The sequence below is a fragment of the Mobula hypostoma genome, chromosome X2 (genome assembly GCF_963921235.1).
Source record: "Mobula hypostoma chromosome X2, sMobHyp1.1, whole genome shotgun sequence".
NCBI classification, from domain to species: domain Eukaryota; kingdom Metazoa; phylum Chordata; class Chondrichthyes; order Myliobatiformes; family Myliobatidae; genus Mobula; species Mobula hypostoma.
In genome coordinates this window covers 41998424-42014287 of record NC_086129.1, presented here as the reverse complement: position 1 = coordinate 42014287, position 15864 = coordinate 41998424, and the positions used below count along the sequence as shown (strand labels likewise).

At 42.9% G+C, this 15864-nt stretch overlaps 1 protein-coding gene across 5 annotated transcripts in view; it reads right to left on the bottom strand.

Moving 5' to 3' along the window:
- The window catches only part of LOC134340994 (transmembrane protease serine 4-like), a 61036-nt gene that overhangs the window by 26847 nt on the left and 18325 nt on the right, over nt 1-15864 (bottom strand). For 3 of the 5 annotated variants that reach the window (XM_063038666.1, XM_063038667.1, XM_063038665.1), the window contains exon 2: nt 166-247. The exons of 1 other annotated variant lie outside the window; for it this stretch is intronic. In XM_063038666.1, the coding sequence (XP_062894736.1) occupies nt 166-247 (82 nt within the window). Of the gene's footprint in view, nt 1-165; nt 248-11182; nt 11455-15864 lie in introns of those variants that run through there. One more of the 5 variants, XM_063038664.1, reaches the window with a different exon arrangement.

The following is a 15864-nucleotide window of genomic DNA, read 5'->3' as shown; positions in this document are numbered from 1 at the left end:
TTCCAAATGCAGAGCACTAAATTCTCAACCTTGGTAGCTTGGACCACTGATTATCACATCATTATTCCTTTGCCCACCAGCTTCATCTCTTTCAAGCACCAAGGAAAGATGAGCAAAGTGGAACTGTGTCCACACACGATATACAGTTATAGTTATTTGTCTAACCTGGATCCATGGCTTTGGCTGGTCTTGGTCTAAGACTAACAAACACATCCGCCTCCTCCTCTACTCCAGCAGTTTCTTGTACCTAAAAAAAAATTTAACAGATGGTCTGATTCCTACCTGCGTTAGGGATGGAATAGTTAAATATAACAAAATCAAATTAAACATCTTCCATGGAGTCAGTTATGAATTATCTTTACACAGCTTACTAAGGCTTGACTTCATTTTTATAGCACAAATTAATTTCGACCCTATATCTTTGAGGCCGCTATTGGTCTGGGTCAAACATGGATGTTGCGCCCCAGCTACCTACATGCACACAAGCCGGGGCAGTACAATATGGAGAGCAAGCTTTTGCCCATGCAGCAGGATCCCCCACTCCTCACAGCTGATGAACCCAAAGGAACGGTAGACAGATACAGTTTGGCACTAGCAGCAGCGCAGGAGTCATCAGTCAGTGTTCAACTCAACGTAGGACTGCCTTAGGCATTCCAGCTCCAGATTTTTCTTCAGGATTAACTCCTAAAGCCTTCCCCAAGGAGTGAGTATAACTGCAAAGCAGTGGAGGTTTGACAGTTTTACTTCTCTCATTGAGAGCTAACCACAGATGACAAGCCCCATCTGCCCAAAGCAATTTGGTTTTAAGTCACCAATAACCTACCTTTGTCCCTTCTCCTGTCAGTGGGTATGGTTCTGCCATGGCTTAGCAGCCAAGCAGCGTATGAAGGCCAGGAGCTGGACTTAGTTGTCAGAGGCTATTTGAGACGCATGCAATTGGGAGCATTCGACAGTGGGACTATATACCCACTACGTCCTCTTCCTTCCCCACCCCCAGCTGTGACAACATTAAGGAACCAACTTGCATTAGGGGTGGGGTTGATATCTCTGGACTGAGATATACACTCCCTAATTCAGGAGTGGTATGGGGGGGGGGGGGGGAAGGGAGGAGCTAGTAGTGGGAATTGCAAAACCAGCTGGGGTCAAAAGCCCAGCCACCATTTATGGGAGATGACATGTCCCATTATTCAGGCAAGGGTTCTCTATAGGGGTATAATTGACAAGACAATTACAGTGAGGTGGTCCTGTCTCCAGAGCTTGAATCCATGTGGAGTGGGAGATGGGCCTGAGCATACATAACTAGGTGTCATTGGGGAAAGAGCTGAAAAGCAGGTTATACCAAACATACAACATCTTAGACTAAACAATTCATGCACAGTGCTGGTCACCATATTATAAAATTGGAGAAGGCATAAAAACTTGCACTTAGCGGCCACCGAAAGATGTATCTAATAAAGTGGTCACTGAGTGTGTGTTCATGGTCTTCTGCTGCTGTAGCCCATCCACTTCAAGGTTCAACATGTTATACATTCAGAGATGCTCTTCTGTACATTACTGCTGTAACACGTGGTTATTTGAGTTACTGTCACCTTCCTATCAGCTTCTTGCCCACAGAACCACTGCTTACTGGATGTTTTTGTCTCTGTAAACTTTAGAAGCTGTTGTGTGAAAATCCCAAGACAGCAGCAATTTGAGATACTCAAACCACCCTATCTGGCGTCTGCAACCATTCCACAGTCAAAGTCACTGAGATCACACTTCTTCCTCTTTCTGATGTTTGGTCTAAACAACTGAACCTCTTAACTATGTCTGCATGCTTGTATGCACTGAGGTGCTGCCACACGATTAGCTGATTAATGAGCAAGTGTACCTAATACAGTCACCACTGACTGTATAAATGGCAGCTATTAATTCAGGTGAAAGCCTGGAGCCCTCTTCCCCAAGAGACAGGTGGTCTGTTGGAGGTCTTTGAAACTAGGAAGGAATTTACAGCATAGAAAGGGCAAAATATTTTTATTTCAGGGGAAGATTCCAAGGGACAAAGCAGTCAAAGGAAACCTCAACCTGGTAAATAATTTGAATGCGAAATGTCACCATTGGGAGTAGCTGGTACAGGATTGGAAAAATCTGCAGATAGTTGTAGACTTAGCCAGCTCCATCATGGACACTAGCCTCCCCGCCACCGAGAACATCTTCAAAAGAAAACAAATCTCTTCCTCAATGTCACAAAAACAAAAGAAGCTGATTGTGGATTACAGGAGGAATGGAGACAGCCTAACTCCCATTGACATCAGTGGATCTGTGGTTGAGAGGGTGAACAGCTTTAAGTTCTTCAGCATAAACATCACTGAGGACCTCACGTGGTCTGTACACACCAGCTGTGTGGTGAAAAAGGCACAACAGCGCCTCTTTCACCTCAGACGGTTGAGGAAGTTTGGTATGGGCCCCCAAATCCTAAGAACTTTCTACAGGGACACAATTGAGAGCATCCTGACTGGCTGCATCACTGCCTAGTATGGGAACTGTACCCCCCTTAATCACAGGACTATGCAGTGGTGCAGACAGCCCAGCACATCTGTAGTTGTGAACTTCCCACTATTCAGGACATTTACAAAGACAGATGTGTAAAAAGGGCCCTAAGGATCATTAGGGACCCGAGTCACCCCAACCACAAACTGTTCCAGCTGCTACCATCCGGGAAATGGTACAGCAGCATAAAAGCCAGGACCAACAGGCTCCAAGACAGCTTCTTCCACCAGGCCATCAGACTGATTAACTCATGCTGACACAACTGTATTTCTATGTTATATGGTTGTACATACTATTACAATAAATTGCACATTTAGATGGAGACATACCGTAAAAATTTTTACTCATGTATATGAAGGGTGCAAGTAATAAAGTCAATTCAATTTTAAAAGAGCAGCATCCATTCTTAGGGTTTCACCAGGACATGTCCTCTGAAAAGTACCAACGTGGAGGTATAGGAGCCTGAAGATGCAAACTGTTTTAAAATAGCTTCAATACCTCCATTCAATTTCTAAAGGGATAATAAACCCATGAACACTCACTTTTTGCTCTGTTTTTGCACTACTTATTTAATTTTATATACATTTAAAATTTTATTCATTGCACTGTTCTTCTATCACAATACATGCCAGTGATAATAAACCAGAGTCAAATTCCAAAGTGGGTGCTGAAAAGATTCACAGGAATATTGCTCGCAATGGGAACTTCAAGTTATAAGGAGATTGGAGAGACTGGCACTTTTTCCCCCTGGACTGAACGACATTGAAGGGGGCATTAGAGGTTTATAAAATTATGAAGGGCATAGGTAGGGTATTTAATCTGTCTTTTACCCAGCGTAGGAGTCTAAAACTAAAGGGCATAGATTTGCAGTAAAAGGAGAATAATATTAAGTGAATCCAAAGGGAATGTTTTCCCATTCAGTGGGTAGCAGGCATGTAGAACACAATGATAGTGGTGGTGGTAGTAGAGGCAGGTACAGTTAACATGTAAAAGACATTTGGATGGGTAAACAATTAGGAAAGGTTTCCCTGCGCTTTATGCCATAGATCAATGCCATTAAGCAAGGAGTCCGTGAACCCCCGTTTTAGAGGGATAGGAGCCAACGCAGGCAAATGAGATTTGTGTAGATTGTCATCTTGTTCCAACAAGTTGGGCCAAGGGGTCTATGTCAGTGCTGGACAAATTTAGCAATCTAATTAGAGCACTGAGGCCTTTTAAACAAAGAGCAAAAATAGAATTTCAGTGGGACAAAGGTGAAACAGGACAGGAGGAACCCCTCTGTAGAACATAAACAAGCGGCTCGGCCCAGCTAGTTAAGCTACTGCTCCTGCACTGCACATCCCATGTAATCCACAGGCATTGCAAAGTCACCAGAAAAATTATATCATGAGAAACTAAGCACTGGAACCTCAATAACCTTCTTCTGGGTCTAAATAATGTTGATTGCCACTGAAGAACCTCACCTATCCCAGCAGGACCATCATTTCACTAAGCACAGATATTACAATAACTTCAATACATTTGAGTACACATAGAAACCCTACAGCACAATACAGGCCCTTCGGTCCACAAAGTTGTGCCAAACATGTCCCTACCTTAGAAATTACTAGACTTCCCTATAGCCCTCTATTTTTCTAAGCTCCATGTACCTATCCAAAAGTCTCTTAAAAGACCCTATTGTATCCACCTCCACCACCGTTGCTGGCAGCCCATCCCACACACTCACCACTCTGAGTAAAAAAAACTTACCCCTGACATCTCCTCTGTACCTACTACCCAGCACCTTAAACCTGTGTCCTCTTGTGGCAGCCATTTCAGCCCTGGGAAAAAGCCTCTGTCTATCCACACGATCAATGCCTCTCATCATCTTATACACCTCTATCAGGTCACCTCACATCCTCCGTCGCTCCAAGGAGAAAAGGCCGAGTTCACTCAACCTATTCTCAAAAGGCATGCTCCCTAATCCAGGCAACGTCCTTGTAAATCTCCTCTGCACCCTTTCTATGGTTTCCACTGGTCACCGGCCTCCATGCAGAATATGACCCATCTACAACCACTCTTTGTCTTCTGTGGGAAAGCCAGTTCTGGATCCACAAAGCAAGGTCCCCTTGGATCCCATGCCTCCTTACTTTCTCAATAAGCCTTGCTTGGAGTACCTTGTCAAATGCCTTGTTGAAATCCATATACGTTACATCTACTGCTCTTCCTTTATCAATGTGTTTAGTCACATCCTCAAAAAATTCAACCAGGCTCGTAAGGCATGACCTGCCCTTGACAAAGCTATGCTGACTATTCTGAATCATATTATACCTCTCCAAATGTTCATAAATCCTGCCTCTCAGGATCTTCTCCATCAATTTACCAACCACTGAAGTAAGATTCACTGGTCTATATTTCCTGGGCTATCTCTACTCTTTCTTGAATAAAGGAACAATATCTGCAACCCTCCAATCCTCCAGAACCTCTCCCATCCCCATTGATGATTTAAAGATCATCGCCAGAGGCTCAGAAACCTCCTCCCTCATCTCCCACAGTAGCCTGGGGTACATCTCATCCGGTCCTGGTGACTTATCCAACTTGATGCTTTCCAAAAGCTCTAGCACATCCTCTTTCTTAATATCTACACACTCAAGCTTTACAGTCTGCTGCAAGTCAGCACTACAATCACTAAGATCTTTTCCATAGTGAATACTGAAGTAAAGCATCCATTAAGTACCCCTATTTCCTCCGATTCCATACACACTTTCCCACTGTCACGCTTGATAGGTCCTATTCTTTCACGTCTTATCCTCTTGCTCTTCACATACTTGTAGAATGCCTTGGGGTTTTCCTTAATCCTGCCCGCCAAGGCCTTCTCATGGCCCCTTCTGGCTCTCCTAATTTCCTTTTTAAGCTCCTTCCTATTAGCCTTATAATCTTCTAGATCCCTAACATTGCCTAACTCTCTGAACCTTTTGTAAGCTTTTCTTTTCTTCTTGACTAGATTTACTACAGCCTTTCTACACCACAGTTCCTGTACCCTACCATAACTTCCCTGTCTCATTGGAACGTACCTATGCAGAACTCCACACAAATATCTTCTGAACATTTGCTACATTTCTTCCGTACTTTTCCTGAGAACATCTGTTCCCAAGTTAAGCTTCCAATTTCCTGCCTGATAGCCTCATAATTCCCCTTACTCTAATTAAAAACTTTTCTAACTTGTCTGTTCCTATCCCTCTCCTATGCTATTGTAAAGGAGATAGAATTGTGATCACTATTTCCAAAATGATCTCCCACTATGAGATCCGACACCTGAGCAGGTTCATTTCCCAATACCAAATCAAGTACAGTCTCTCCTCTTGTAGGCTTATCTACATATTGTTTCAAGAAACCTTCCTGAACACACCTAACAAACTCCACCCCATCTAAACCCCTCACTCTAGGGAGATGACAATCGATATTTGGGAAATTAAAATCTCCCATCATAACTCTTATTATTACACCTTTCCAGGATGTTTCCCTATCTACTCCTCAATATCCCTGTTACTATTGGGCAGCCTATTTAAAAAAAAAAGTAAAGTCCCATCCCTTCCTGTTCCTAACCTCCACCCACAGACAAACCCTCCATGACGTCCACCATTTCTGCAGCCATGACACTGTCTCTGATCAACAGTGCCACACTCCCACCTCTTTTGCCTCCCTCCCTGTCCTTTCTGAAACACTTAAAACACCTCAAAAAACTGATCAAGAAAACCACCAGATTGTTACAAAAACACACATCCCTCATGTCCTTCAGAAGGAACTTGATCTTCCTGGTTTTGTCATACCGTTGTGACTTTAACACCATATTTGGTAAACTGGTTCCCCAAGAAATTAGGCCACCTGTCATTGACCATCACAAGACACAGGAGTAGAATTGAGCCATTTGGTTCATTTAGCTGCTTTGCAAACCACAACCAGGCAATAACTGCAGCCTTGGCTACAGTTATGATCACTTCACTCGTGTTCCCATCCTGGGCATAACCTACTTTCTTTAGCTCCATACAGGCTTGCACAGCACAAGAGTGGAGAGAAACCTCGTCTTTGCTCCCAACACACAATTCACTGCCATCATCACAAGGGACAAGAAGTGGTGATAAATGCCATGTCTGGCAGAAGTGCCTACATAACAAATCTATGTTAAAGTAATTGCAAACTCTTGGCTTTAGAAAGACCACTCAACAAAAATAGGAATCATGAGGTTTCAAGATTCTAGAGCAGATTAAGGGCTGTTTAAGAAGCAGCCATGAGCCTTTCAGATCACTGCTTAGCCTTCCGAGAAACTACTAAACCCAGGCACCATCAACACACGTTCAATTTCTGCCCACTTGCTTAAGAGGCTGACACAGGTCATGATCAAGTGACTCAAGGACATTCATATATACAAGTGAATCCTATGTTGTTAAATTTAGAAGTCCATTCAGTCTTACAAATTACTGAACTCATTTCCTCTCCCCACTTTTGTCCTTTCTTACAATTCTGATGCCACTCATTATACCATGGAAGCATGGTTGCCATAGTGATTTTTATGCTATGACCTGTGTACATCATAACTAAATGGAACATGCTCATTTCTAGGGAAGCTTGTACTTCTGCAAACTATCTTCCTAACATGCCTCCCCACCCACCCAAACTATCTTTATCCGTAGATGCGGCAACAATATTAATCCCCTGGTTATCTATAGATTCACCAATTACATCACTACTGTTGGCAAAATCTCAAACAGAAATGAGGCTGCATACAAGAGTGAGATAGATCAGCTGGTTGTATGGTATCCTAGCAGCCACACACTCAATGTCACCAAGACCTAGGAATTGATATGGACTTCAGGGGTGGTTAGGAATGGGAGAACGCTTACACCAGTCCTCATTGATGGGTCAGTGCTGGAAAGTCTGAGCAGCTACAAGTTCCTGGTACCAACGTCTCTGAAGATCTGTCCTGGGCCCAGCACACTGGTGCAAAATCACAAAGGCATCATACCAGTGGCTATACCTTATTAGGAATTTGAGGAGATCTGTTATGTTATCACTCTTGCAAATTTCTCTAGACATAACATGGAAAGCATTTTAACTGGTTGCAGACTCGACCACTTCCAAAGTTACAAGCTGTAACACCATCAAGGAATGGTACCTCAAGGCAGCATCCATCATTAATGAACCACCACCATCTAGGACAAGCCTACATGATGACAATTGAAAGGGGGTTGAGGAGGGAAGGTGATAGCACAGGATATCTGTCATTCACATTCACACTCTCACTCAGCAGGCCAGGCAGCATCCATGGAAAAGTCTTCTTCCATTCCTGAATAACATTCTATCTACAACTTTCCCAACTGCTGGGGCCTTGGCAGAATCTAGGAAACTTCAGAAGCTCATGAAGGCTCAGAGCACGAACACAGGTATAACATCGTCAAAGAATTCACTGATTCTACAGCTTCTGACGTACTCCAAGAACAATGCAAAGGACGTATCAAGAGCAGTGACTCAAGTAATAAAATTGTAAATGCAGTGAAACTAGTTTTGTTTACATAGGAAAACTTATTTAAATAATTACATTTGAAACACCGTACGCATTACGCACAGCACCTCCTTCAGTAAATCAGACATTCCTTTTAGATTTCAATATTGCTCTTTTGAAAGGTACAAGTTGCTCCATGAAAAGCCCTGCTAGACAAATTCCTTGTAGTTTACAAATACCCCATTGCATTTATTTCAATTAATCGTCAGATAATGGAACAACAGCCATTACTGTCTGGTTTGGTGCAATATCTTCAAAATATACAAAACTACAGCGAACTGTCAGGTCAGCAGAAAAAGTCATTGGCTACAGTCGACCATCACTGCAGGATTCGCGTCCAGGACAAAGCAGCAGGCAGGGTAAAAAATACCATTGCAAACACAACCCACAGAGCAAACTGCCTTTTCCACAAGCTCCCTTCTAGAAAGTGTTAAGGTTATTAAAACAAAAACTTCATTTTTAAAATATCTTCCCCCAGACACGTTAATCTGATTAACTATTCTAGTTAGCCCCCCCAACCATTACCCCCATCACTGCACTATAAACACTTTCAACCAGTTATATTGTACATGCCAGTATGTATTTATGCATGTTTTATTCCATATCCTTACTTCTAACATTTTACATAATTCTTCATTCACCATATACAGTACATGGAGTTGCAAATTGCTGTGGTCTATTGGCACCACAAATTTCAAGAATTAAGTTAAATCTTTGATCTGAATCAGGATTATCACTGATATACAAAGCCAAGACACCACAATTACTTAGAAATGCTCCATGTTGAACCATTACTCCATGTGCGTTCTATTCTTTCATTGTCTCCACCCCCCACAGGAAGGATGGTCCTAATTGGAGTGATGGTCCTAGTTGTCCAGGATTTTCCCATGGCCCTTCCTTTGGGAAGTTTCAACCTATATGACATCACCACAGCTCCTCCCATACCTGAAGTCCCCAAATTTCTTAAGCAACCTCTCAGATATCCGGAAGTATGTGATTTGTCACTACTCATTCCTAACAATTACTTTGTTTATTGTTATTGAACGAGTCTCCCTACCAACATTAGCTTTGACTAATATTACAAAGTTCAGGACACTTCCCTATTCCAATCTGTTTCGGATTCACTTCCTGGACTCGTGCTAAAACATAGGAGCAACAGGAAGCAATTCATCCCTCTAGTGTGCTCAGTCATCCGATACGATAGTGACTGATTCCTACCATATTCCCAATCTCACACCTTGATGCTTTCGGTCTAGAAATTAATCTACCTTCTTGAATACATTCAGTAATTTAGCCCATACACACTCTAGGTAGGAAATTCCACAGATTCACCATCCTCAGAGGGAAAAAGATCCCAGCCCTAAATGTTATCACACATCCTGAAGGCTCCTCATTCTAAACACCCAGCCAGGGAAAACATCCTCTCACATCTATTCTGTCACAAAACAATATCACAAGTCACACATGAACTCAACCACTCTTAGTAGCAAAGTAGCAAACTTGTCAGTGGCACAGGAGGCAGCAAGTTGCCCAATGGTATCTACGATTAAAGAGCTACCCTACATTCCACTTTTCAACAACTAATGTGCAGCCTAGCGTGCCATGGCTCTTCAAGTATACACCCATACAAGAACACGAGATCTTCAGAATGGGCCACTATTGAATGGCCATGGCCAATCTGGCCCAAGCCTCAGCTTTTCTGTGGCATTTCCACATAGAACTTCAATTCTATCTTAAAGAATTTATTTACCTGTTCTTTGAATACCAGAGATTTGGCCCCTACAGTTCTTGGGGTGGACAATTTCGGAGGTTCACCACACTGAGAAATCCCTAGGCACATCTTTAAATGACTTGCTGCTTTTTCCTCAACAATGTCCCCTAGTTCCAGAATTTTCCACTAGTAGAAGCATCTGCACAGCCACTGTTGTAACCCCAAGGAACCTGCACATTTCAAGTGATCATCCCCTCCTTCTAAAGAATACAGAGCTAATATATTTAGTTGTGTCAAAAGACAATTCTCACAGGATTTAGCACAGTGAATCTCTTCTATCCTGCCTATAATGCCAGCATATCTTTTCTTAAAGTGGGTATCAAAACTGCACACAGTACTGCAGGTGTGGGCCCACCAAAACCCGATGTTAAAACTCCAGCCCCTAGCAATAAGGGTCAATATATCATTTCTCCTTAATTACTTGCTGCATCTGTACACGAACCTTTTGGTTTTTTCCATGTACAAGAACACCCAAATCTCACCATACAAGGGTCCAATCACGTTTTAAATGCTGGGCATTTCTGTCTCAGCCTTTCAAGGAACTGGTCCCCACCACCTTCTGGGTGAAAAGAATGTTCATCTCCCCTCTGAACTTCAACCAATTTTAAATCTCCGCCCTTTTGATTTTTACATACCACGGGAGATGAGACCTTTCTACTTTCACCCTTTGGTTTTATTCAGCTGAAGTTTCCCCTCAGCCTCTCATGCACCAAACACCTCAAACCCAGCCTACTCAATCTTTCCTTATAGCCAAAGTCTTCCAGTCTCAGCAACATTCTCAAATTCATTTAGAAAGACATCCTCTCCAAACAAACATTCACAATGTGCTGACCAGAACTGTCAGCAAAACCAAGTCCTAACTTATTAAGAAGTGCATGCAGTTCCAACATAACCTCTTTGTTCTTGTATCTTATGCCTTGGCTAATACTAGAATGTATTCTAAACCCATTCAAGGATATTCAGACAAACACTCCAATGGCCTCTTGTTCCTCCACACTACTCAGAACCCCTCATTGTATTTCATTGCTTTTTTTGGGTCTTCACAAATGATTTATATTGGGATTAAATTCCATTTTCTACCTTTCAGCACAACTAACCCATCTGTCTTCTCTCAATCAAAAACCATCCTCCACCCTGACAACCTTGCGTCTCTCACACAAACCTATCTTTCCTCTTCCAGTTTCAAAAGCATTTATCATTACCCTGTATTCCACCCAGATTCCAGGCACATGCTTTTAACTAGCTGCCATGCAGGGTTTATCTAATGCCTCGAAGTCCATGTTGATTACATCTAAAACACCACCCCAACAACCTTCATTGCTCTACATAAAAGTTTAAATCACCAGCTGTGTTGGTTGTCTGCCATTTCCAGTGATGACCAAAACCTGTGCGGGAAGATTTTTAGTGAAAAAGCTGTTGCACTGGGGTAGTTCCACAGCCGACCTTAAAAAGGTCAGTCTAATGGTATGAAAAATTGTCACAACTGGTGACTTCCTTGGCTGCAGTAGATAGCCATGATGTCTTCTGTGCCTTGTCATGCCCTTCGCTCTCCACGGAGCTTTGCAGCACTGCCTTCATGGCCGCTGGATCTCAGAATCAGATCACCAGCATGTATCGTGAAATTTGTTCATCTCATCCACCCAGTCTGACGAAACTGGCTTCGCATGCTAGACTTTGCTCAACAAATACACACAGGGTGCCCATAATTAATCTTTCTAGATAAAGCTTGTGTTGCCACTGAGAATCAATTCCAAGAGTTCTCCCACTAATAAAGTTGTACTAACTAGCCTGGAATAGGTCACTTTTCAATGTCACTGAGTAATTTCAACTAAGAACTGGCCAAGATAGCCACAATTTTAATCACCTTGTTTAAATTTCATCTGGTTCTGGCAAGTATCCAAACTCAGATACAAATCTCCTGAATATTTCTCTTGAGATACTTGCTCCACCCAATACTTCAAAGTCAAAGTCAAAATAAATTTATCAAAGTACACTGTCACCATACATCGCCTTGACATTTGATTTCTTTCAGGCACTTGCAGGAAAATAAAGAAATTCAATAGAATTTATGAAAAACTACACATATACAAAGACTGAAACAGATACGCAAAAAGCAAGCTGAACAAGTGCTGAGAACCCGAGTTGTAGAGACCTTCAAAGTGAGGCCATAGATGTGGAATCAGTTCAGAGTTGGTGTGAGTGAAGTTATCCACACTGGTTCAGGAGCCTGATGGTTGAAGGGTAATAACTTTTCATGAACCTGGTGCTTATGGGAATATATGTTCTATCACAGCTCTCCCCTGCCACAACAATACCAAATAGCAAATATAGTTCCCAGTGCTTCCCTCCATTAGCACCTCTAACTCTACCTAGCAACTGTTGTGCTTCATTGCTTGTTACTAAGACTGCCCATGTGACCTTGCAGCATTCTCTTCTCCAAACCACACGAGTCATCCGTTAAGGAAAAGGGGGACGGAGGGAACCCCAGAGGATGGGCAAGGGGTATAGTCAGAGGGACAGAGGGAGAAAAAGGAGAGGGAGAGAGGAAAGGTGTGTATATAAATAAACAACGGATGGGGTACGAGGGGGAGGTGGGGCATTAGCAGAAGTTAGAGAAGTCAATGTTCATGCCACCAGGCACGATCCCCCTCCCACTTTCAAATCTCTTATTAGCTCTTCTTTCAGTTAATCCTGACGAAGGGTCTCGGCCCGAAACGTCGACTGTACCTCTTCCTAGAGATGCTGCCTGGACTGCTGCGTTCACCAGCAACTTTGACGTGTGTTGCTTGAATTTCCAGCATCTGCAGAATTCCTGTTGTTTGCGTCTCTCAATACTTAGCTGTATTATTTTCCCATAAAATACTTCATTCAGCTTTTGATTTTTATAAAAGAATTCACTCCCCACCAAACACATCATTCTATAGACTTTCAGTATTTATATTATGTCAATATAGGATTCTTTCTTTCATTACAAGCGTTCCATTGATGATGTTTTTACAGAGCCATCCTTCCATGTACAGTGACCTTTCCCTGTAGAAGGGCCTTTGTAGTGGCTGCATCTTGACACAGGTCTCTCAGTACAGCCCCTGCATCATAGATTGCGTCAGCTGGCAGCATTGCATTCTGGACAGAGGCTTGCTGCAGGCATCCCTCGAGCAGATGATCACCCACAGCAGTCGATTGTAGACTCAGTGGTCCATGGGCTGCTGCCAGGACAGAGTCCCAGGTTATCAGTTAACATAATACTATTACAGCACTGGCTGGAAGATCAGGGTTCGATTCCTGTCGCTGTCTATATTGTACATTTCCCCCGTGACCACATGGGACTCCTCCCACATTCCAAAGACGCAAGCAGCACGGGCAAAGTGTGGGCCCGCTATATTGGCACCAGAAGCATGGCAATATTTACAGGCTGCCCCCAGCACATTTGATACAGTGAAATGCATCATTTGTATCTTTTGATGTTTCAGTGTACATGTGACAAAAGCTAGTCTTTATATTGGTTACATAGCTTTTCAGAAGGAAGAATGGCTTTTGCATCCCTTCTAACTCCTGGGCAAATACAAAGAGAGATGAACGATGGTCTTATCTACACCATTAGCAAGGAGGTTGGAGGCTCCAGCAGTGCATACTGACCAAATAGGTAGGGCCTTTCTCACCACCAGTCAAGGTCTTAGTGCTTGGTTGAAACTTCTGGCAGAGAGGAATTCTGCCAAATGTCGTGCTGTTTGTTTGGAGAACCATTTCCTTCTACAAAGTTTCCAGGGGATTGTAGGCCATGCCCAACTGACTTGTTGCCATAGTTGTTTTGGGCCACACTTAGACCACAAGTCCCCAGGAGCAGAATTAGGCCATTCATCTCAGAGTCTGCTCCACCAATCCGTCATGGCTAATTTATTACCCCTGTCAACCTCATTCTCCTGACTCCTCCTTGTAATCTTTGACACTGACTCATCAAGAACCTATCAACCTATACTCAATGATTTGGCCTCCACTGCTGCGTGGCAATGAATTCCTAAGATCCTCCACCCTCTGGCTAAAGAAATTTCTCATTTATTCTGAAGTGGCACCCTTGTATTCTGATACTGTGCCATCTAGTCCGAGACTCCCTCACCACAGGAATCTCCCTCTCAACATCCACTCCATTCAAGCCTTTTACTTTGACATGTACAACACCAAGAACACCATGCCCCTCATGACCAGATTATTTCATGCAATCGAGGGGAACCAGCAGCTAAATTCCCAATTTTCATATTATGGCTATGTGCTCCATCCAGTTGCACGTACCTTTAATTCCTTTGAACCATATTCTCAGCAGCTTCAGTTCCCCAGAATGGATAGAAAAGGGAATCAAGGATCACTTGGACCAGTGATCGGAAAATATAGCCTCACTTTTGCTGTGGTTTGCTCTGGCTATGAAGACCAGCTCAAATTAGTCACAGATGCCCAGTCCACAGACTAGCAATTGAAGATTGTGACATCATCCATATACTGGGAGACTGACACAGGAGCAGTTGGATCATTATTCCTCTCATGCCTGATCTCATGTCCTACCTGATGGATTCCAATGTTTCTCCAAGAGACAGGCACAGCAGACCAGAGGTGGCAAGCTCCACACGAGTCCCTTCCAAAATAGACTCCAGTAGCATGAAACTGGATCCAAAAATTAGAATTGCAACCGATGAAACTACACAAGTCAGACTTTTGGATTTATTATTATAAAGCCTGTTTGTATGTACAGATGTCCACAAGTTCAATGCTCATAACCCAAATACAGCAGGTGCTGCCATGCTTTGAGCCTGCAGGAAGCAGCACCTGAGATCAATTGAAACAGACAAGTGATCTGACTCACACAGACCAACCCAAATTATTCTATACTAAATTAATTCCATTTTTATAAACATTTCTCACCCTGCTCAAAATTTAAATTCCACTCCAATAGTTGGGGAATTTTCAAAACTTTTGCAGTACTTACAAGAACAAATGCTTGCCAGACTTATACTTGCAATCAGCACAGAAGATGCCTTCCTCTGAAATTCCCCTTACTCGTTAGCACAACACTTCAGCTTAAAATCTTAGTTCCTCTTGAAACCCAAAAGCTTTGAAAATCCAAACTTGCCAAAATTTGGGGTTTCTTCCTCATTTCCAAAGCTTAAAAATGAGAAACATTGTCCTTTCACATTTAAGTGTCACTAGACAATGGGATGACCTGTTGGGGCGCCCTTTGAGAGAAGGGTAGTGCAGTCTGATGTGACCAGAATGAACATTAAATTTTCCTGAATGCTATTGGTATCGCTTTGCTTTGGAAACTGAAGTACAAAACCTCAGTTTATTAAAGGAGAACGACGCATAGCAAAGCAAATATAGCTCCTCCTTGTTTAACAAAGGACACTTTTGATGGCATCACTTCTGGTTTATCCACCACCCTTGGGCCTCTCGTTGTCATTCCAGAGACATGCAGTCCTTTCAACCCCCATCTCTTCATCTCTTCCACTGTTTGTTCTTTGTCTCTGATCCTGGAGACATGAAATTCTCAGCTCCTTTGTCTCCTCCTCTATCCTCCTCCTGTGCCTGTTTTTGTCATTCTGGAGACATGCAGCCCTTTCATCCCCCGTCTCGTCATCTCTTCTGCTGTTTGTCTCTGATCCTAGAGACGTGCATGCCTCTCCTCCTCGGTCTCTTCTTCTCTCATCTTTTTTTGTCCTGACTCTTTGATCCTGGAGTCCTGCGGCCCTGGCCTCATCTGATTCATGTTCTCTCCCTCTCCTTGCCGCTTCTCGAGGATGTTTGGCGTCATCTCTTGACCATAATGTCTCCCTTCCCTTTCCACGCGGCATAATTAGGCCGACCATTTTTTTTTACCCTAATGCTGGATAGAAGATACGAAGCATGAACACCAGAGGATGCTGATTATTCTAGATGATGTGGTTGGTGCTCTCCTAAATGGACATGATATAGTCACCGCTGTCTTTTGCCTGCAGCAAAGGGTTTTATGGGTGTCTCGAAGTACATCATTACAATAAGA